The sequence below is a fragment of the Danio rerio genome, chromosome 5 (genome assembly GCF_049306965.1).
Source record: "Danio rerio strain Tuebingen ecotype United States chromosome 5, GRCz12tu, whole genome shotgun sequence".
In the NCBI taxonomy this organism is placed as follows: domain Eukaryota; kingdom Metazoa; phylum Chordata; class Actinopteri; order Cypriniformes; family Danionidae; genus Danio; species Danio rerio.
In genome coordinates, this window is record NC_133180.1 from 20,661,393 (window position 1) to 20,685,139 (window position 23,747).

A 23,747-nucleotide genomic window follows, 5' to 3' on the forward strand; every position below is an offset into this window, starting at 1 on the left:
AAAAGTTTATTTTGAAAGAAGTTGGTTGCGTTTTCGGCGTCTCCTGTACTCAAATCCACCTGTTTAACAGTCAAGCTCGCTGTATCTTTAGCAGTGTTTGACTAAACGCATGAAGAGCTTTGATGGTTCATGACAGTGGCTAGCTCGTAGGCTGGCTCTTGATTTTGGAGGGGGAAACACGGAGAGTTTGATCGCGGCGGCAGCAGAATGTTATCCGCCTCCGCTGCCAGTGTCGAGGATTTCAGCCTCAGGTTTCCACTGCATGTCCTGGTGTGGGAGAATGATTACAGAAAGCTGGAAACAGAGATACAGACGGTATGTTGTGTGTGAAGTGTCTGTAAATGCCGATGTGTGTAGTAGGCTCTGTGCAGCTGGAGGTAGAACCCTTTGACTGCTGTGAGATTTCTGCGTCCAGTCAATGTCATAACGTGATTTATGCTCTATGCATCATGAATTTAATAATCTAATGGAATTAGACTTGCTGCATTATTGGATCTTATTGCACATGTCTCACCATCTTGCCATCCACTTGTTAACCACAGCCCTGCAGTATTGCATTGCACTGGAGAGCTGGTGAGCTCATCCTCATATCAGCAGAGCTATTCAGCTTGAGGCAGTTCACTGTAGATCCAAAACCAATGTCTTAATGTTGCAGATCTAACTGGGATGATCTTGCCATCACCCAGCTCAAATTTTCTACTCATCAGATGGTGTCCATCGATATATTTCTGGAGGTTAAGTGACTTTCAGATCTCAGCTAAATATGCCTAAAGGGATCAGTGGTAACAAACCTGAGTTCCAACAGGTGACCGAAATGGAGAAAAAAGTTTGGGAGAAAAAGAACTCTGTTTGGCGCAACAAGTCCAAAAACAAAAATTATGTAATTAACTACTAATTAAATACCCTCTCTGATGTCATTCCAATTCCCTGAGACCTTCGTTCATCTTCAGAACACAAATGTTTTTAGATAAAATCTGAGAGCTCCCTCATCCTCCATAGATAGCAATTGTCCTGAGATTAGAACTGTGCGAATAATCAAAATCTAAATGCAATCACAATTTAAATATTGCAACTAGTTAACAAGTAACAAGTGACATTATGACATCTGCTGCTTCAGAAGCATTAATAGACTAATTAATATTAATGAAAAACAACAGAATTTGAAGACTATCAAATTATTGAGCTGATGCTTGAATTAAATTAAAATCACCATAAATCAAATCGCAGTGTCTGTCAAAAAATTAGCAATTAGAAATATTTCCCCAAATTGCACAGCCCTACCATAGATGTTCAGAAAATGAACCAAAAACATTGTCCAAATATTCCATGCGACTTCAATGGTTCAACTGTAATCATTCAAAAGTCCTCAAAAAAGCATTTGGGCATCAACAAAAACTGTAAAAACACCTTTGTTCTCCAATGTCTTCCCTATCAGGTCAGGGTTCATGTTTACTTTGAGCAATATGACGCTAATGCTAATATGTTGTGCTGCCTGTAGTAAATGTACACCCTGATGCAGGAGGGAAGATGTAGGCGAATAAAAAATTTGGTATCGCTTTTGATGGTCCCTTTAACACATGTTGTTGAATTTAAGTTACACTGCATCTACATGCAAACTAATTCTCATTAGAATATAAGTAGACTGTTTGGGTGGGTTTAGGGTTAGGGTAAGTTGACATGTACTTGCAAAGTTTCTTATAGTCAGTTAAAGGAGCAGTATCAGCAGATATTAGGCAGGCAGTCAACTAATACTCAAATGAGGATTAATTGGCATGTAGTTGCAATGCAAGTTTTTGTCAACAAAATGTGCAGTAGGGACCATCAAAATAAAGTCTTACCATTTTTATGGAGTGTTATATGATTATAGTAAAACCATTAAAGTCACATATAATGTTTTGACTGTTTTAGTTTTTTTTATGGACTGTGGAATGTCATGTGACATTTTTTGTCTATGGGGGATTAGAGAGCTCCTGGATTTCATCTAAAATACCTCAATTTGTGTTCTGAGGATAAACGAAGGTCTCAGAGGATTGGAGTATCATAAGGGGGAGTAATTGGACGTCTAGCATTCTTCAGCCTCCGGTGCCTAGACTGCTATGGACTTGCTATGGCATGTTTAAGCTGGTTGTAGGGGTTCATTTTCAAACCAGGCTAAATTGTTCAGCTTTTAAATTTCTCCTCACTAACATATGATCCATATATCCTTTCAGAGTAACATTGAAGAGGTGGATCCTAGGGGCCGGACCCCTCTGCATCTGGCCGTCTCACTAGGACACTTGGAGTCAGTCAGAGTGCTGCTGAGACACGGTGCAGATGTTGCCAAAGAAAATGGCAAAAACTGGACTGGTGAGAAATTAAAGTTTACGAGTTGTGCAATATCACCGCAGCACCCATAAATCGCATTTGACCACACAAGACTCATCCCATTAGAAACATGACCACCACTTCCTCAGCCTGTGTCATCAGTGGTTTTCCAAGCCAATAAAAGTGTTTAATACCTCTGGTCCAGTATTACAGCGTTGTATGTACTCTCATAATTACCTCCTCAAAGACACTTAGTGGTTATTTAGCAATGTCTTTTTAGTACTGTGTGATTTATAGTGCACTATATACTAGCGGTAGCATGTTTAATGATATATTGCTTTTCCTTTCATGAAGATAACAGTCCAGTTAAAGCAGAATTGTGTGTGTCTCCTTCTGTCGTCTGTCCAGTGTTGCAGGAAGCGGTCAGCACAGGAGATCCAGAGATGGTGCAGTTGGTGCTCCAGAGGCGAGATTATCTTAAAGCCTCCACTGCGCTTGGTGGCGTTCCAGAGTTACTGTGCAAGATCCGCGAGGTGAGTCTGGCAGATTTGTTAATATTTTTCAAAAAATATCTCATGTGCTAACCAAGTGGCAACCTCCCGCTCTTTCTCGTGAAGTAAATACAGAAGTAACTGAAACTGCAATTCATCGAAATTCCGCTAGTCCTGGCTCCATAAAAAAAGAAGGTGTTTACAACCTGGTACAAAGAACAATTTTGGTTTATATAGCTAATAAAACCCTTCATGACAACTGTGAGGGGGTGAATTTCTTTTTTATAACTCATCCGTTTAGTTTATATTATGTTATATTAAGTCTGCATAAATAAGGGTGGGGCCACTTGAGTGACCACTAGGTCTCGCTGGTCGCCCTAACTTCACCTCAGCTCATTCCGGCTGATTAGCCACTGAACTCGGAATATACATTGTATTTTTGTTTTGTTTTATGTGGTTTCACGCAGTCAGCAGCCTTTTGGAATTATTTCCTACAATTATCAGATAATATGGCATGCTGTGTACTTAATTGTGCTCTCAAATCATTCACGTGGCCTCAATTTCCCAGGTGAGTAATATTATATACTTATATCTATAAATGTATTTGTTTTATTTAAGATCATTTATATTTTTCTTTAGACCTGGAAAGCACTCCAGAATCTGACAGAATGATTAGCTGTAGGCTCTAAAACAGACATCTGAAGCGTTGTAATGCAGTGTTATGCCTGGATTTCATAAATAGCCCTGCATTTACAAACACAAACTATATATTAAGTGTTTGAAAGTAATTCACATTTTCCTCCTGTAGAAAAACAGCATAAGAACATTGTTTAGTGGCTCAGTGTATTACAACAGTGTTTTTAAAAGACTAAATCTTAATGATATAGTGTGCAACCAAGCACATGTGGTCAGAACACATATGAGTCACAGGTAATGAAGTATTGCTGTTTATCCCAAAGAAAAGCCAGTCTTAGCAAATTGCTAGTAGGCGTCTGTAGCTTTTCAATCTTCAATATCTTTCACAGTCTATGGTGCTTACCCAGACTGCATTTGTTAGATCAAAGTGCTATAAAAGCTGCAGTATTTTATTGTAATTCAAAGTAATTGTAATCTTTTATATGTTATGTATTCATGTAATGTCAATGCTGAACTTTCAGCTTTCATTTTAATGTGGCATGATCCTTTAGAAATTATGATAATATTATTACTTGGTACTAAAGACATTTCTTATCAGTATCAATGCTGAAAAGAGTTGTGCTGCTTAAGTTATTTGTGGAAATCGTAAAATGTGTTTATTAGGATTCTTTGACTAATAGAAAGTTCAAATGAATTTATATATATGTTATGCTTGTTCAATAAAATGGTTTAATTTGCTACAAACAAAAACACACATATTCTTAATGTTTTAATGGAGGTGTACTGTAAGTGTTTTGATACAGTGTGCTTTTACTGTCACTGTGTTTGCTCCATTGCTGCACACCATCTTTTGCATAAATTTGTCATATTTTAATATTCAACAAAGCCTGACCTTTTTAACAATCAGTTTGACATTACATGGCATTTTCTTTTCTTAGCTCAAACATTTTACCTTTCACTTTTGCTTTCATTTTTCACTGTTTACTCCGTATGCTTCATTACATCCTAACAAGCTCATACATTTCCCTTCTTTAATAATATTTATAACTTATTTATTTTATTGATGTCAGAATGGCGCATGACCCTGGTGTCGAGAGGTGCTCTGAAGCCCAGATGTGAGTCATGTGAAAGGGCCTGAAGTATGATAATGATGAACCTTTTTTTGTGTCTTGTCTTAGTCTCCAGATTTCTACATGGAGATGAAGTGGGAGTTTACTAGCTGGAGTACGTGCAACATTTTCTTACTTTTTATTTTACATAATGTTTTCATAGTTTATAGACCAATTCTCATTGTTTTGGAAAAATTTTTTCAGTTCCTCTCGTGTCCCGCGTGTGTCCCAGCGACGTGTGCCGAATCTGGAAGAGTGGGGCCTGTCTGAGGGTAGACACCACCCTGCTGGGCTTTGAAAACATGACCTGGATCAGAGGAAGAAGAAGCTATATCTTTAGAGGAGAGGGTTAGTTACTCTTTCAGCTTCTCTAGTCAAGTTAACTTAACCATTCTGCTTATCTGTATTTTTAAACGTTCACTTGATTGTAAGGTTTTAATGAAAAGCTAGAACAGGGTCGAAATAATAAATAAAGAGGTCATTTGCAGGCAAAAAAAAGATTATGTTGTTATTATTAATTTTTTTAATTATAAAAAATTGAAGTATTCAATGCACAATAAAAATGTGACTTTTTAAATTAATTATATTTATTGAAATATTTACAGTTGAAGTCAGAATTATTAGCCTTCCTGTAAATTTTCCCAATTTCAGTTTAACAGAGAGCAGATTTTTTTTCCAACACTTTTCTAAACATAATAGTTTTAATAACTCATTTCTAATAACTGATTTATTTTTTCTTTGCCATGATGACAGCAAATAATATTTTACTAGATATTTTTCAAGATACTTCTATTCAGCTTAAGTTAATTAGGTTAACTAGGCAGGTTAGAGTAATTAGGCAACTGATTGTATAATGATAGTTTGTTCTGTAGACATTTGAAAAAAAAAATTGCTTAAGGGTCCGATTACACAAAATTCACTTTTGCGTTTCAAAAATGTGAGGCGCACCACACTGCTTTTTTTGTTGACAATAAAAAAAGAAGCACAGTATGGTTTTTATGTCACTAGGCAACGACTGAATCAGCTGGGTATTTTGCGAGAGTGTTGCTGTTGATATTAATATAATTTTAAAATTTAATAATATTGTGATATTCAAGATTTGTGAATCATATACCTCCGGATAACTCAAAACAGCAATCACATGTCTCTCCTCCATCTTTAAAAGTCTCTGTAGTTGTCTTGACAACACAAACACTGAGGGCACCTCAACCCCACCTCTGCTTTCATTTGATTGGAGAATGAAACTGACATAGCGCACTTTTTCTGCTCAGAGTTGACTTTTTTCAACTGCAAGTGCACAGCGCGCAACGGCAAAAATGCAAGCCACAGTAGGCGGTAAAAAAAGCAAGGCGCAGGGTGCATAGGGCACCTCTCAACACAAAAAGCGTGTTTGGTGTTATCGGCCCCTAAAAGGGCTAATATTATTGACATTAAAATGGTTTAAAAATATGTAAAAACTGCTTTTAACAAATAAGCAAATAAGCTTTTAACAAATTTAACAAATAAAAAAATAAGACTTTCTCCAGAGGAAAAAAATATAGGAAATTTTGTGAAAAATGTCCTGCTCTGTTAAAAATAATTTTGGAAATATTAAAAAAAATAAAAATAAAAAAAATCACAGGAGGGCTAATAATTTTGACTGTGAAGTTTTACAAAGTAATTTCAAGAGCAGCACATGATATGATTGATCAAAGTTGGTCTCTCATCCATAATCAACAATAATCCCATCAGATTGATTCAAGTTTACAATAAATAGACTGATTTCACTCTACTGCCTTAACTTCATTTTAGAAGAATCCTCCCTTCCACCCCCTCCTTTTTCTCCTTTTTCCAGGAAGAGCTCCTGAGACCTACCTGATCTTAAACCCCCTTATATGCCTATTGACCAGACGATAGGCTTGGGCTTAATTTTCTTCAAGCTCAGGGTTCCCTCCACGGGACAGCATACCAAATCTGCTAATAGCATCAGGCAGTATCTAAGTGTGAACTCTTAAAAACCCTTTAAAATTGAGACTTAAAAAGTTTTAATAAAAATTGTTGTATAGACTGACCCATGACCCGTGTTAAACACTTTCTTTTTGCACCGCTCAGTTTTTTATGTAATGAGACATCTGGACAAACCTTTAAGCTTTCAGTAGATTGCCAATTGAAGATTTTATAAAATTGTATTTGTTTTTTTTGTTTTTTTTTTAATAGCTTTATCATTACTTTCAAAATCCTTTTATATTTGTTGAAATTCCACTTGTTGAAGTTCTGCTTGAACATTGTTATATAAAGTTAGTTTGTGGTTCCTTCTGTTTGTGGTATGATGTAGTTAAGATTTTAATGTGTATCTGCCATGCAATAACTAATGAAGATGGTGTGCCAATAAACACATACTTTAACTCCTGAAGTCTAGAGCAAGTTCACATTTGTATGTTTACTAGTGCACTTTATTCAAGCATGAGTGAAATGCCTGCTGTGTATTTGTGATTGATCAGTATCATGTGAAATTTGTTTACAGACAACTGCACTGAGCTAATGGAAGTGAATCACGAGGATGAGGTGGTGGATACAGAGCGCTTTGATCTGTCCCGTGAGATGGAGGACGTCACACTGGACTCTATGCAGCCTGCCGAACAGGAAGTTGCAAAGAGGCTGACGACATCCATTGTCAACACATATCTGGACACAAAGGACATTGCTTTTGAGAGGTATGGTCCTTTATGTAAGTTTTAGACATGGAAAATGCACTACCATTCTAAAGCTTTAAGGTTGGGAAGACAGAGTACAGAGTTTACAGAGCATTGTCTATACTCATCCGATGATGATTTTTTAAAATTATTCGAATTTAGTTGAAAAAAATGTTTATAATAGGTTGTTTTTTACATGATGTTATTGATGACATGTGAAATTTAGATGGAGTGCAGGAAGTGATTCTTCTACAAAGGAATCGTTATCAGAACATTAAAATATTTCTGTTTTATGTTGTTTATAATTGTTTAAATAAGCCAAAATAAGAAATATTAAATAGCTTTTATAGATTTCCAAAAGTTTTTGCTTATATAGATGAGAAAGTTTAAGAGACTGGCTGAAAAACAGAAGAAAAGACGACATGTCATAAACATTTATTCAGTACATCCATGTGTACAAACTTTTTTTAACGTACAAATTCGTTTAACAGCACCAATAAAGATTATGTACAGGTCTAGCTAAGTGTATAAATATGTTCATGTGTTCTATACAAATCAGATACAAACACCACCACACTCATACCAAATACAGGTGAATATAAATAACTTACCCTGCCCTGTAATCACTGCAATAAAATCTCCATCTTGATTTGCATTAGTCTATGTCTTTACTGGCGTTTCGGCAGAATAAACAATCGTAATGTGCAAATTGAGATGCGCAGCAATGGTGAATACTTGTTGATAGTAAGATCATCGACCAAACAAAAAAGAAATGCAATCCTTACAACAAAACTAAACGGTTATTATTGTGGGGCACATTTTCCACCTTACAAAAATAAAAAAGTAATGTAGACTATGCGTCTACGCTTTTGTATGCTTTCATCTGTTATGATTTGACGTCTGTAAGATATCTGCATGGGAAAAAAACTATAGTAATTTATAATAAACTTGTTTGCTACAATGAATGCTACAGAAGTAAACTGATAAACTGTAATAAATACTGTATCGTTAGTGTAAACTGTGGTGCATCGTGTTGGTGTATAATTATAGTGTAGAAAACTGAAGCCTACTGAAAAATTTGTTTACAGTTGTGTTGTACCACAGCAACAATATAATTACTACGACAGTTTAAGTCAAGTTATTATCTGTAGTACGCTTCCAAACCCTGTAGTATTTACTTAAGTATTTTTTCATGTAACGGATAGCTTATACAGTATCTACAGCCTTGATGACAGGCTTATATATTTCAGTTCAGTAGAAAACTCTGCCCTCTTCATGATATAGAAATTTATGCCTAAATGTGGTTATTTTCTATTTAAATCTCCTGTACATAAATACAGATTTTCCTCTATGTCTCCCATTCATTTATTTATTTTTTTGTCACTTCCTGCCCTCCATCTGAATTTCACGCTTTACTAGACCCACGTGATTGAAAACAACCTATAACATTATAAACGTATTTACATTTACATTTAGTCATTTAGCAGACGCTTTTATCCAAAGCGACTTACAAATGAGGACAAGGAAGCAATTTACACAACTAAGAGCAACAATGAATAAGTGCAATAGGCAAGTTTCAGGTCTGTAAAGTCTAAGAAGGGAAGTATTAGTAGTATTAGTGTTTTTTTTTTTTTTTTGGTACAGTTAGTGTGATATTCAGAGAGGCAATTGCAGATTAGGAAGTGTAGTGGAGACTAAATAGTTGAGTTTTTAGTCATTTCTTGAAAGTAGCGAGTGACTCTGCTGTTCTGATGTAGTTAGGGAGTTCATTCCACCAACTGGGCAGATTGAGCGTGAGCGTTCGCGAAAGTGATTTCTTCCCTCTTTGGGATGGAACCACGAGGCGACGTTCATTCACAGAACGCAAGTTTCTGGAGGGCACATAGATCTGCAGGAGCGAGAGCAGATAAGAAGGAGCAAGGCCAGAAGTCACTTTGTAGGCAAACATCAGAGCTTTGAATTTGATGCGAGCAGCAACTGGCAGCCAGTGCAAACGGACTAGCAGCGGAGTGACATGTGCTCGTTTAGGTTCATTGAAGACCACTCGTGCTGCTGCGTTCTGGAGCAGCTGAAGAGGCTTGATAGAGTTAGCTGGAAGCCCAGCTAGTAGAGAGTTGCAGTAATCCATTTTGGAGAGAACAAGTGCTTGAACAAGGAGTTGAGCTGCATGTTCAGATAAGAAGGGTCTGATCTTTCTGATGTATAGAGTGCGAATCTGCACGATCGAGCAGTTCTAGAAATGTGGTGAGAGAAGTTTAGTTGGTCATCAATCGTTACTCCAAGGCTTTTCACCATTTTGGATGCAGTAATGGTTGCCCCATCCATCTGGATTGAAAAGTTATGGTGTAGAGTCGAGTTGGCAGAAACTACAAGCATTTCCGTTTTTGCGAGGTTCAGCTGAAGATGATGATCTTTCATCCAGTGTGAAATATCCAACAGGCAGGCTGAGATGCGAGCTGGAACCGAGGGATCATCAGGATGAAAAGAGAGGTATAGCTGGGTATCATCAGCATAGCAGTGGTAGGAGAATCCATGTCTCTGGATGACTTGTCTCTGGATATTTAACTTATGATCAATAAATGCTTGTAAAAAAGTATTAATTTTGTTTTTCATTTTTAACAAAATCTTACCCCAAAATCTTTTATTCCAGAATGACACACATTTTTTAAATATTTGGAGACAGCCAACCATTGTGTTTTTAAACATTTTTTATAAATATAAAACACTCATATTATTATTATTAGTATTATTATTATTAGAGATTTCTCTCCATGAAAATAGCCATAGAAACTGCCATGACATTAAAAAACAAACAAACTCCAAAACTGTGAATAATAGTGTGTCAAAAAATGTCATGTGAACACTGGCAGTCTCTCATACTGAATAGAGTCATTGAATTGATTCACAGAAATGAACTGTTAATGCTGTTTTTTTTGCTGATGTTTATCGCAGAAATGCTATTAAAACCTTTACTCGTTCTATCCTCAGGGCCAAATCTGGAATCTGGGGTTGGAGGTCAGACAGAACAGAAGTGGTAAATGGATATGAAGCCAAGGTAAGCAGTCGAACAGCTGATTATGAGCTATAATATAATTGTAAAATTATATAAATTAAAGGAAATGAAAGAAATAATTACCATTTTGAAAATAGACATGATCAGGTTGAACATATGGGATGTAGAATCAGCCATTCAAGACTTACACACTCATATTTATTAAAAGGGGAAGAAAAACTGACTGTGTAAGAATATTTTGATGATAAAACATTTTAATTGACTGTGTATATTTAAATGAAATTAGAGAATGTTTTTATTCAGAAAACATTTTAGGGAAAATGTTTAAAAAGTAGACTTTTTAAAATATTTATCATTAATAAAACTAAAGAAATTGTATATGACTCTTTTCAGTTGTTATTTGTATGTCTTTTGTATAATGAATGTTTATTAAGAAGCGGATATGATTGCATGCAATAGATTGTATAGGTTTTGACATGAATATAGCCAATGCTGCTGATGCGGCTTTAAAACATGAATAAAATATCAATTAAAGGAGAGATTGTGCTACAGAAAGCGGAAAAGTGAATCCTCAGAAACACTAGGCTTTCTTTTTATAGCTGTGAGTTTGAGAATAAGGCAGTCTTTGTCCTATGGGTGATGATGATGATGCTACTGCTTTTGGCAGGTTTTTTCAGTGAACAATGTGAACGTTGTGATTCGCACCAGGACGGAGCACCTCACAGACGAGGAGAAGGCCAGGATAAAAAGTAATTAACCCACTTTAAGATTTACTCTATAAATATCGCATATGCCTTTTTTTCACCGAAATGAAGCTGAGGCCATTTGAAGCTGTGTTAGATGAGCTGAAGTCAAAACAATCATTTCACACACGTTAAGAATAAAATGGAGAATGACAAGGAGTATATCTGCCAACTCAGGGCTCTATTTTGACGATCTATGCGCAAAGTGCAAAGCGCAGGGCGCAAACGCATTCAGGGCTTGTCTGAATTCACTTTTGCTAATAAGGACGGAAAAATTCGCTTTGCACCGCAGCGCATGATCTAAAAGGGTTGAGTTTATTTTATTAATGAGTTTTAGGTGTGTTTTGAGAATAAACCAATCAGAGTCTCATCTCCCATTCCCTTTAAGAGTCAGTTGTATCGCGCCAAGAGTGCATTTGCTATTTACATGACATAAAGTAAGTGTAAGTGGAAAAACTGAGCATTTCACTAGCAAGAAAACAGTAAAACAGAACATCTGCAGCGCAAGAATGAGAGATAAATTATTAACTTTCACTTTTGCTCTCGTGGATAGGGAAACTTTGTACACACAGAGATCAATTAGCCTATAAATAATTAATTTAGTTTTTTTAAGCGCAAAGATTTGTTTCAAAACTATTTCTAAATTCAGTTCTAATTTTCAGCAAACGAATAAATGTACAATAATAACGAAGTGTGCTCAAAAAACTGAGTTATATCCTAATACACATGCTATGCCCCATATGGTCTAAAACCTGACAGGTGGACAAATCTAAGCTTGTTTTTAATAAAACAAATATAAATATGGATATAATAAATAATACTGCTAATAATAATAACATTATACAAAAGCAAATTGTTATGAATGAACTGAAAAAGCCTCCCGAGATGAAGAAGGCATGAAGGCAGTGATTTTTCATATTTATGTAGGCTAGAAAATAAAAAGTTTTGTAATATTTTAATCCTTTATATTTATATCCTATATCTATTCTTATTATATCATATATATATCCCTAATAGTTTAAATGTTTTTCATATGTAAAGATATTTGCGTATTGCTCTACATCTTGTGTGTATTTAGCAATGTGTGAGCGAGGCGCACAACTAACGCGCTCTGCGCTGGACAATAGACTGACTTTGTTCTGGTCTATTGAAAAGTCTATTACAGTTTCTCAAAATAGCAACGCACCAGCAATACATATCAACATGCCTCCCTTTTTAGACCAGAACGCCTATGGGCGCACATATGAGCACAAATGCATTTGCTATTTAAACAGCGTGGCGCAAAACGTCAAAACAACTCTTGCGCCAAGCTGAAACTAGCAAACAACAATTGCGTCGCGCCTTGCGCCACATTGCACCGGGTGTATGATAGGACCCTCAGTATTTATCAACGCACCTGTGTTTCTAGTGTAAATCGTGTCTAGGTGCAGTCTATTATTATATGATTCAGCTCTGCTTTGTTTCAGTCTTGCCAGATTAAGTTATTGTTTTGATAACTTTATTTATTACAGACGTTACTTTTTCCCCTCGGCTTTGTTATTAGTTTTTAGGTTGTAGGGATCCAGTTTTTAAACCAGATTTTTTTGGCCTGTATCAGCTATTCCAGCAGTAGAAACATATGGTATGTTTCCAGATTGGACTCTGGCACCCTGTTGTTGGTAAAGGGTCAATAGGCAGTTCCCTGCAGTTTCCTGTTATGTTAACTGATTAATATTAATCACTGGTGCTTTTCATCTCCACAGGTGAAAGGAATGTTCTGGAATCTTTACTGGGCACGGTAGAACAACAGATCGGTGCTCAAGGGGTAAAAAAAAACTATTTTTTTGTTTTTTGGACACTTAGGCACACTTACAATTTCTATTAATTGCTAATAAAATATCAAACCATTTCACTTTTATCCAGTTTGTGCTTCTATGTTCTGCAGCTTTTTGGAAGCAATGTGTTTTTGCAAGTTTAAAGTATTCTGGATTGATTGTAGGACATGACTATGGAGTTTGCCACTGCCACAAACCCCACAGCTATTACTCCAGAGGAGTACTTCAACCCCAACTTCGACCTGCAGGGCAGAGACATCGGCCGGCCCATTGAGCTCACCATCAGAACACAGAAGTAAGACTAGCCATTCACTTAGTCTCATCACCTTGTGCAATGTTGACCCAAACTATAATTATACAGTTTTTGGTCTAGTGTGTTTTGTAGCGCTACCTTGGGTGGTTTAGGGCCAATCCTAAAGCCGCCTTTCCACTGCACACGACAAGCGACAGACTGGAAGTCATTCATTTCCGGGAGCTGCGTTGAGTTCCGATCATCTCCGTATGCGGAAAATTCGGATCCGAATTTAGCTGCGGATCCGTTGAAATATTTGAACTCCTGCGACTAGACCACATGCGACCTGCCGACCGGATATTATGTATTCCAGTGTTGTCCAAGCAGGTCCGTGCGCGCGAGATTAGAAATAGTAGTTTATTTGGTTATTCTTTGAATAATAAAAAGTCTATATTAAAGAAAAACATTTTTGTTCATAAATGTAAGTAAGAAAGTAATGAAAATATATATTTTAATGTTGTCTCCACATTCCCTCCAATATTTTAGCGGTCTATGAGTTTCTAGTATTCATTCATCCATTAAACTATGTAAACGCTCAGAGAATAAAGGCTATTTCCTTTGCAGTTCTTTATTTCGAACACCGTGAGAATCAGCTTCTCCCCCGTGGTGCACGACAACACTAAAAATACTGTGCGGCTGCCACAAGGGGGCGTATTCCAACAGTCGTGTCCAAATTTCGTGTGCAGTGGAAAGACGGCTTAAGTCTACCCCTTAGCCCTTTCTCTTACCCCTACCCCTTGATTTGCGTGTTCCTATAAAGGGGTTGGGGTGTCCCAATTTTCTTTAGCTTAAAGGCGTAGGGCTAAGGAGAAGGGGTAGATAACCCTTCGTACGGAGAATTTTCAGAACCACACTTGAAACTAAGGGGTAAAAAAAATTTCCTGAAGACACCAGCCACAACGGCAGCATAGCTGAACTCGGAAGTCAGGAGATCCACAAATTAGTATTTTTTGTCATTATTACAGATTTTTACAACAAACAAGCATATGTTTCATTACATTCATAACCACGTTCGTGTTTTGCCGTCAAGCTTTAAAAAAAAAAAAAAAAGTGTTTTTTTTCTATCTGTAATTTCTAATAATAACTCCTATACTGCAGTCCCACAACATTCTGACACTCGAATACCCTGTCAGAAAAGTCTAGTGGCTGGGAATGGGCTTTTTACAGTGTCTGCTATAATGTTAATGTTGCTTTTGGTATGTTTACATAGTTGAATATGGCCACTGTGTAAATGCGCAGTATAGTTACGATCTTATTGCCACATTATATCGTTATGATAACATAATATATGCCTTCAGTGATATCTTGGAAGATAAATACCAAAAAATAATGCAACTAACGTTAAAAGCAAGAGATTGCGACGACATATGATGATGTGTGCAGGTGGTGTAGTGCTGTCCCATTTCTTAGGGGTAAATTTTGAAGGGGTAGGGGTACAAAAATAGAATTGGGATTGGGCCTTAGTCGTGTTATGAATAAATAAAACATAAAATTAAAACAACCAGTAGGTGGCAGCAAGTAGTTATCTTAATGAGTAATTAATCAAATCATCCTTTCAAACGATTCACTCAAAAGTCAAAACAGCTTCAAATATTTCTGAAGCGCTGTTTTAAAGAGAGATTTTTTTCAGCACACTTTAAACAATAGTTTTTATATTTAACTTCTTTTCGATGACAAAACATAATCCTTTACTAGTTATTGTTACTAAGATTGTTTTCAGCCTTAAGTGCAATTTAAAGGCTTAAGTAGGTTAACTAGGCAAGTTAGGTCAATTAGGCAAGCCATTAAAAAACAGTGGTTTATTTTGTAGCCAACTGAAAAACAAAGCTTTAGGGGTTCAATAACTTTAACCTTAACCGTTTGAATTTTGTGTTAACTAATATACTTTATTTTTATTTAGCAAAACATAATGAAATGGGACTTGTGGAAAAAAATATTATTTTAAAATAATGTGGAAAAAGTCTTTGCTCTGTTAAACATCACTTAGAAAAAGATTAAACATTTCACTTCTTTATTAGGTGTGGTAATAATTTTGTCTTCAGCTTTATATAGTGTGAAAAATACTAAGTATGCTATACATTTAAAAAATTATCAAAATATTGCATTCATAATATGGAGAAAGTTCTTTTTCTGTGGTTATGAGGTAACTACTTAGTCAAAATTAGTTGATACCGACTCAAGACTATGTGATTTTAGACACAAAATTGAATTTATAAATGGACCAATGAATCATCATCTCAGATGATGTATTCAAATACAGATTTAATCAAGAATAATAACTGACACTGTAGTGTTGAAATTTCTGCTCTGATTTTGCTTGGAACTATTTTCATAGTCGGAGAAATCAAATCAAAATAAAGAAAGAAAAGTATCAAATTGAAAACGTCACTCACTCCATATTACCAAACTGCTATGATACTCATGGTGATGATCTGCAAAAACTGAAAACAGCAGTCATATCTAGTAAAATAGCATATTTTTTAATAACTTCAATTACAGGGTCATTTTATCTGTCTTTCAGTAGTCTTCATTACACAATGAATGCTTTTCAACTCCGTATGTGTATCTTTATTTTATTTTTTGCAAACCGAGTAACATTCTTGATAAGGTCAGCTTGCACATAACCAAAACTGTTACTGTTTATCAAATGAATGCATCCTGTCTCGGTAAAAATGTACATTTTTTTCAAAACTTGATATAGATAGTTTTACATTTTGTCTTTTGTCAGGTTTAAAGGCACTCTGTGGATGAGTGAGGAACATCCTCTCTCTCTGGTAGAGCAGGTCACTCCTATTATTGACCTGATGGCTCGCACCAGCACTCACTTCGCCCGACTCAAGGACTTCATCAACCTCAGGTTTCCCCCTGGCTTCCCGGTGAAGATCGGTGAGGGAAAGAATGCAAAACAGTAACAAACAGCCCTGTTAATCTTTTTAGGAAGTCTGATTAAAATTTGCTCTTGTATTAAGTCTATATGTCGGCTTGAATATTAACTTTAACCAGCACCAAACTGGAATTTAATCCATTATTAAAGTTCACCCAAATGTCTGCTAATTGTGTATGGTGGAGGGTTTAGTATTAAATAACTAAACTGTTAGTTTCCCAAGACTGCTTTCACCATTCAATCCTGCATTTGTTTTGTTGTTGTTTTTCCCTTTAGAAATCCCTCTGTTCCATGTTTTGAATGCCCGCATCACTTTTGGAAGTGTCAACAAGTGCAGTACTGATGAGCCGCTGGACACCAAAACACCGGCTTCTACACCCACACCTACTGAAGAGACGTGCGACAACCAGGCAGCAGGTTTGCATGTGATGTCCAAAATAAAAATGCAGACAAGACCTGTTATGTGTATACCAATCACAAAACTCCCCACACATTCATTACTATAATTGAGTCATTTGGTTTGATCCAGGAAAATGTTCTTACATTTTTCAGTTCATACAAGTTTGTTTTGGATGAACTGTAAGTTTGAGATTTTAGGCTTTTCCTTTTCATTTTTTTTTTCAATTTAATAGAAAGAAGAAATCCAAAATGTACTTTTAAGTGTTTGTTTTGTAGCACGGTTTGTAGGTTTCAGTCACAATACAGACAGTGCCCAGCATAAAAATCATCCCTTACAGATCTTTCTTTTAGGGTGCTTTCACACCAGTGAATCGATTCAGTTGTTCCGAAACAGAGATTACAATTGTTACATTGTTGCTCTTTGCTCTTGGAGCGGTTCGCTTTCACACTGCAAAGTTTCTAATCGGACCAAAAGAGCTAAAACAAGTCACGTGCAAGTAAACTCTCCTCACATTGGTCAGAGTGTCAGGGTTTATTTTGCAGCGTCCCACTCAGCTGTCAGGAGAGGTGGTGGTTTGGTGGTGATTGACAGGGTACGTGCACGTGACGTGTCTGAGGAGAGACGCGGTGGGGAGGGGTGAGAAGGGTGCACGGCGATGCCTATTTGAGTACTGGGAGGGAGACACAAGATTACCGGGAGATCATCACTCGTTTGCGGGCATCCGAAGACTCGCGAAACTTCCGGCCCTACTCATAATTCTCTCTTTATATAGCCGTATGCCTATTACATATCCATAAAACACTGTGATATAACCGCGCTCGGATCGGATCACTTTCTCACTGCAATCGAACCGCTCCAGGGTTCGTTTCAATCGAACCAAGACCACCTCATTCAAGCGATCTCGGAGCGATTACTTTGGCGCGGAACAGAGCGCGATTGCCCTGTTCACATATGCCAAACAAACCACGCTAACTGGGCAAACGAGATACGTTCCGAAACAAAAGTGTAGGTGTGAAAGCACCCTAAAATTACTACATTCTATAGTAGGCAGCACGGAGGCTCACGGCTTCATCAGTTGGCATTTCTGTGTGGAGTTTACATCTTTTTTCCATGTTCATGTGGATTTCCTACAGGTGCTTCGGTTTCCCCCACAGTCCAAAGACATGTGGTATAAGTAAATATATATATATATATACATATACATATATATATATATATATATATATATATATATATATATATATATATATATATATATATATATATATATATATATACATCCTCAGCAACACTTACATATACCAAACAAGCCTAAAAAGTTTGTTTTTTTTTTTTTTTTTTTTTTAGGATTTTTTTTTTCAAAGGAATATGCGTATACACTCTGTTTATAGGACTATGGTTAAAAAAAAAAAAAAAAAAAAAATATATATATATATATATATATATATATATATATATATATATATATATACAAGTAAACATGTATATATAATAAATAAATAAATAAATAAACATGTATATATGTACATGTCACCATTTTTCTCAAGCACTTCTAAAGGTGTTTTTGACTTGAAATTTTCACCAGATGCTGGTAAAAACCAAGTAAATCCATGTGTGCAAAGAAAACCAAACAAATTGGTTTACAAATTAAGTTACGTGTAGGGCCAGACAGAATTTGCGGACATGTTTTGCTATTTTTGCTGAGAATGTTTTTGAAAATCTGCGAATTTATGCAGAATTATTTTGGGAGTATCGTAACTAAAACCTTAATAAATTAAACAAAAAAATAATAATTTTTTTTATGGTTACAATACAAATCCATAGATCCACTTATTAGGTAAACAAACCAAGTGTCTCATTTAATATATATGCTAAAAGACAGAAAATATTACTTTACACACTGTATTGTAAATAAATCAAAGGAACACTTTCATATTAGTCAATAATATTATTGAAATAAATTTAAAAAACTGAATAAATATAAATTTACACACATTTACACAAGTAAATAAATAGACTCAACGATGGGCAAAAAATCTGTTAACATCTGTGGATTTCTGCAAGTGCAGATTCCGTGTGGGCCTAGTTATGTGTAATAAAATAATATTTAGGTAAAAATGGAATTCTGGTGATTGCTATTAGTTTTTTTTGTTTGTTTGTTTGCTATATTCACCTCTAAATGTTTTGATTGGTTTACCAGCTCCTGCAGGACCTGCTCCATTATTCCAGGTTAGTCCATCTGTGTTTTTGGCTCCTGCACACTATCACCATCGAGGAGGCTATCGACACGCAAACCCACGCCAGTACAACCCAGTCAATCACGATGAAGAGCTGCTCCAGTACGCCATTCACCAGAGTCTGCTGGACTCCAGTGTGCTCAACTCTCAGGTCAGAAAGGAAACTTCCTGCGAGCGTGTCTTGAACATTTATTGTTGTTTGTCTCTAATATGAAATCTGGCACACTTTGTTAATGTGTGATTTAGGACACTTGGAGTGATTCTGATGGACAGGCGACACAATCCATGACAAACCGCTTGAGTGATGGGTAAGGTTTTTACATTTTCATAATAATGTGTCTTGTCTGTGATCCTAGGGCTAGGCCTGTCACGATGTCTAATTTTTGTTGATCAATGTATTGCACCTAAATCCATTGCGATTAAATGCTGTTATTGTTCTTTTAAGCCACTTATTTTGTAATGCCAGAATGACAATATGATGGCATCATAATAATGCAAGTAAACTCTTTCAACGAACGCTTTTATTCTCAAAGCTGTTGTATGTAAGTTTTTAACTCTTCTATAGCATAAAAATACCATAATATGTTTGCAGATATTTAAGAAACATGCTACGTGAACATTATTGTTTATCTGAAAAACAATGCTGAAGTCAGATATTCTGCTCTGAAAATGTGTTTTCCGTGCTGGAACGCTGTCTTTTTTTTGGTCATTTAACTAGCCCACTGTCACTTTAGCCAATTATTTCTTTTAGGTGATGCATACAGGGTGATCTTTCAAAATTTCAAGTTTTCTCAATGATCTCATCACCACAGGTCTGGTTCTGAGGGCGTTCTGGTAGACCTCAGTGACACCACGCCCTCCAGCTCTGGCTCCGCCTCTAGCCCAGACACTGACCTGCGATTGGCCATGGAGCTCTCGGCCCGCGCGCAAGAGGAGGAGGAAAAGAGGAGGAAAGAAGAAGAAGAGGAATTAGAGAGGATTTTACAACTCTCCTTAACAGAAAAGTGACAAAGTAAGACGAGGGAAGGAAAGACAAAGGGAGTTCCTGTTATTGCCATAAGCATTAAATCTTTTTTTTTTAATTATACCCTTCCTAAAATTCATGCAGTTCTCTGTTTGCCACTGACATAAACTACACATATTTAAATAATCGATTCAGAACTGAAAGGTTCTACCTTCTTATCCAAAATGAGATCACTCATCCTTTCCATCTTGCTTTTCCTAAGGCGATTCTGCATTTGATATGAAATCCAGTGCTGCTTTTTTTTATGTAAATGAAAGGTTGTGATGTTCTTGACAGTCCTGCGAGTTGCTGACTAGAAAGTTTTTCATTTGATATAACTGAAAAGATGGTGGATTTTTTGCATTAACGTTTGCTTTAGGTTTATATTAATATTATATCTCAGGGTTCAACTGATCACCAGTTGTCGCTTCCTTTGAAACCATTTTATACACAGCCAAGGAAAGTGAGAGAAATGAATGTTTTTTCACATAGCAGTTAGGACGGCACCATCCTCAGCCCGTGTGCTTTCGTCAACTTTCTGGCAATAAATCCCACCGCTGTGCCTCGCCAGAGTGAAAGGCACTCATTCAGACCGGAATATTCCTGAAACGGGCTGTTCGATGTAAGAGAATACGCCTCAAGCTTTTAGTCTGTCTCATATGTAAAACGATACCATAAAACTGCTTAGATCGCCAATAGTATGTTGTAATGCAAAGCATGAATATGGCAGTACTGGGTCACTTTTCTGGCACCAACCAAACCTCATGCTACACTAAAGGACGAGGGGAATGTGTGACAAGAAAACCAGCCGTTTTTTGATTGAGAAGTGGATGTTAAAGGGATAGTTCTACCAGAAATGTAAATTTCCTCCTCATTTACTCTCTCGCGAGGGCTTTCATACTTTTAATGAGTTTTCTTTTTCATGCTGAACACAAAAAGAGATATTTTGAGAAATGTTATAAACTTGTAACTATTGACTTTGATGGTCAGAAAAGCAAATTCTATGCAAGTAAATGGTTACCGGTTTCCAACATTTTTCAAAATAGTCTCCTTTTGTGTTCAACAAAATTAGGAACTCAAACGGGTTTTAACGCAAAAAGAAGATATTTTCAAAAAATGTTAAAAACCTGTAACCATTAAAATCCATAGTAAAAAAAGAAATACCATAGATGTCAATGGTTACCGGTTTCAAACCTTTTTCAAAATATCTTCCTTTGTGTTCAACAGAATTACAAACTCAAACAGGTTTGAACACAAAAGAAGATATTTTGAAAAATGTTAAAAACCTGTAACTATTGACTTCCAGAAAAGGAAAAACAAGTATTATTGAGGTAAACAAATACATTTTTTCAAAATAATCTGCTCTTGTGTTCTTATGTGCTTGTTCAAACTACCTATTTAAAATGAGCTGAAACAACACAATTTGTATTTTTGAGGGAAACTTAATTGTTTTATCTTTAAGCCATTTACATTTAAGTTACCTTAATTAATTTGTGTTGGCACAACATGAATAAATTGAGTAGAACCCTGGATTTTGTTTTACAGTGTAGAAACTCAAAACAGTTTTGAACATAAAAGAAGATATTTTGAAATATGTTGGAAACCTGTAACCATTGACTTCTATAGTATTTGTTTTTCCTACTATGTAAGTCGATGGTTACTGGTATCAAACCTTTTTCAAAACATCTTCTTTTGTGTTCCACAGAAAAAAGAAATTTAGTCTGAAAACAACATTTTCCTGTAACTATTAACTTCCAAAGTGAGAATTACAAATAATATGGAAGTAAATGGTTACTGGGTTACAAGAATTAAAAAAAAATCCATAGAATAAAAAAAATGCTATGGAATTCAGTGGTTACGAGTTTTCAGCATTTTTTTAATTATCTGCTTTTGTGGTTAACAGAGTTGAACTAAAAAGAAAAAAAAGGGATTTTACTGCTTTTTCAAGGTATTTATTTAAAATGAGTTGAAACAACTTGATTGTTTTGTTCTATTTTGAGTAGACCCCTACATTTTCTTACAGTGTAGAAACTCAAACAGGTCTGAACACAAAAGAAGATCATTTTAAAAATGTTAAAAACCTGTAACCATTGACTTTTATAGTATTTGTATTTCCTACTATGGAAGTCAGTGGTTACCGGTTTCAAACCTTTTTTTATGAAATATCTTTTGTGTTCATCAGGAAAAAGAAACTCAAACAGGTCTGAACACAAAAGAGGAGATGTTGAAAAATGTTGGAAACCTGTGTAACCATTAAATTCCATAGTATTTGTATTTTCACAAACAGTAGAGTAATAATGTTTAAGCTTTTTTTAAAGTATCTTCTTTAGCATTCTACAAGTTTAAGAAACTTTTTTTTTACGACTTGAGGGCGAGTAAATTTGGGTGAACTATGTCTTTAAAGTGTTTTTTTTTTTTAGATAATGTGTGCGGTTGGACGGCATTGCTTGCTGACTGAGGTTCTGATGTGATAAATGTGGAAGAACCTGCCCGGCTCTGTTCGGGAATCTCGCTGTTCCTTCCTCCTGTAGCTGACAGCGCTATTTATTTAGTCAAAATGTGTTGATTCATTTTTTTATTTTTCTTGATGTCTTGAATGTTCAGCTTTTTGTTCTGTAAGTGTTTTTAAAGGAGTATTGACTTCCAGCTTGCAGTATCTCTCTCACTACTTTTTGTATGACGAACCAGTGTGCGCTTGAACCGATTTTGTTTTTTAACGTTATCCTCATTGTATGCCATTAATAGACAGAAATCGTATTTTGCTCTTCCAGTAGTAAACAAGGATCTGAGAATGGTTAGAGCCACAATCTTGCATTGATTTATTAACAGGACATATATTTTAGGGTTTTTTATGCTGTGTTTAAATAACAAATTGAAAAAAATATACAAATAAATTCTGGTTATGGTTATTAGCACATCATTAATCCGGGATACAGAATTCAGTTTCATTATTTAAACATGATTTAACTTTTGGTATTTGGGTGTAAGTCTTAACTCTAATTAATTGCCAAAATGTTTATTGGTTTGTGTACCTGATCAGGGTTTAGCGTCGGTTTGATTCCTGGTTAATTGTCATGCTGTAAGATCAAGTATCCTGTTTTTTTTTAGCATGTTAAAGAAATCCTAAAGGCATTTGTAAAACTGTGATGTATGTTTGACAAACACACACACACAAAAAAGGTTTTTACTTAAATAAAAGCACTTTATTGACGTTATGGCGCTTTGTTAACTATAAGACAGTCAAATAAATTATAAAAACAGCATAATCTGATCAGTTGTTTAAAATTCTCCTTTAACTTTTTGAAACTTATCAATAGCTTTTCGTATGCTTTTTTTTTTTGTATCACCATGTTACTTCAGTTTTAACATTTGTGATGGTTCATTTAGTGACTATTTTCAAATCTGAGTTTGGGTTTTTCAGACGCACACTACCTGATAAAGTTTTAGGAACACCAGATAATAACTTGACTTCTAGTTGATCGTTTGGCATCAGGAGTGGCTTATATGAAAGACAAAGGCCTTTAGATTACGCTTATTTTACCAAAGTAAAATGTGATCATGCCTTAATTTTTAATTATTTAATTAGGACAGTGAGGCCTGACTTTGCTGAGACAAAAATATTGTGACTTAACACAAATAATATATAGAATAAGTCATACTGCAGTGGAAAAAGATACATCTCTGCAATGACTGAAATACCTTATTAATAAAGTCATCTGGGATCAAAGCGTTCATGCAGGATGTCCAGAGTTCATCAAGATCCTCTGGATTCATCTTCAGCGCCTCCTTCATCTTACCTCAGACATGCTCAATAATGTTCGTGTCTGGTGACTGATCTGGCCATTCCTGGAGCATATTGACCTTCTTTGCTTTCAGGAATTTTAATGTGGAGGCTGAAGTATAAGGAGCAGTATCCTGCTGAAGAATTTGCCCTCTCCTATGGTTTGTAATGTAATGGTCATCACAAATGTCTTGATACCTCAGTCTGTTGATGTTTCCATCCACTCTGCAGATCTCTTGCATGCCTTCATACCGAATACAAACCATGATGTTTCCTCCATCAAACTTGACTTATTTCAGAATATTGGGTCAATGTGGGCTCCAATAGGTCTTCTGCAGTATTTGTGAGAGAGGTCTGGATGCAGACCT

The 23,747-nt window shown here is 35.9% G+C and overlaps 1 protein-coding gene across 2 annotated transcripts; it reads left to right on the forward strand.

Annotated features, from left to right (window-relative positions):
• On the forward strand, positions 1-22,813 carry ankrd13a (ankyrin repeat domain 13A). 2 transcript variants are annotated; one of them, XM_021476185.2, is made up of 16 exons: positions 1-315; positions 2,211-2,346; positions 2,713-2,837; positions 4,610-4,655; positions 4,745-4,888; positions 7,044-7,233; positions 10,201-10,267; positions 10,893-10,974; positions 12,711-12,772; positions 12,947-13,077; positions 15,803-15,960; positions 16,235-16,375; positions 18,559-18,746; positions 18,842-18,903; positions 19,408-19,607; positions 22,019-22,813. In XM_021476185.2, exons 1-15 carry the CDS (start codon positions 208-210, stop codon positions 19,601-19,603), a joined length of 1,836 nt encoding a protein of 611 aa, XP_021331860.1. In that variant the 5' UTR covers positions 1-207; the 3' UTR covers positions 19,604-19,607; positions 22,019-22,813. The 2 variants fall into 2 exon arrangements, with proteins under 2 accessions (XP_021331860.1, NP_001119859.1); NM_001126387.1 differs by lacking the exon at positions 22,019-22,813 and having other exon boundaries at positions 14-315; positions 10,165-10,267; positions 19,408-19,603.
• Positions 22,814-23,747: the final 934 nt, after the last annotated feature.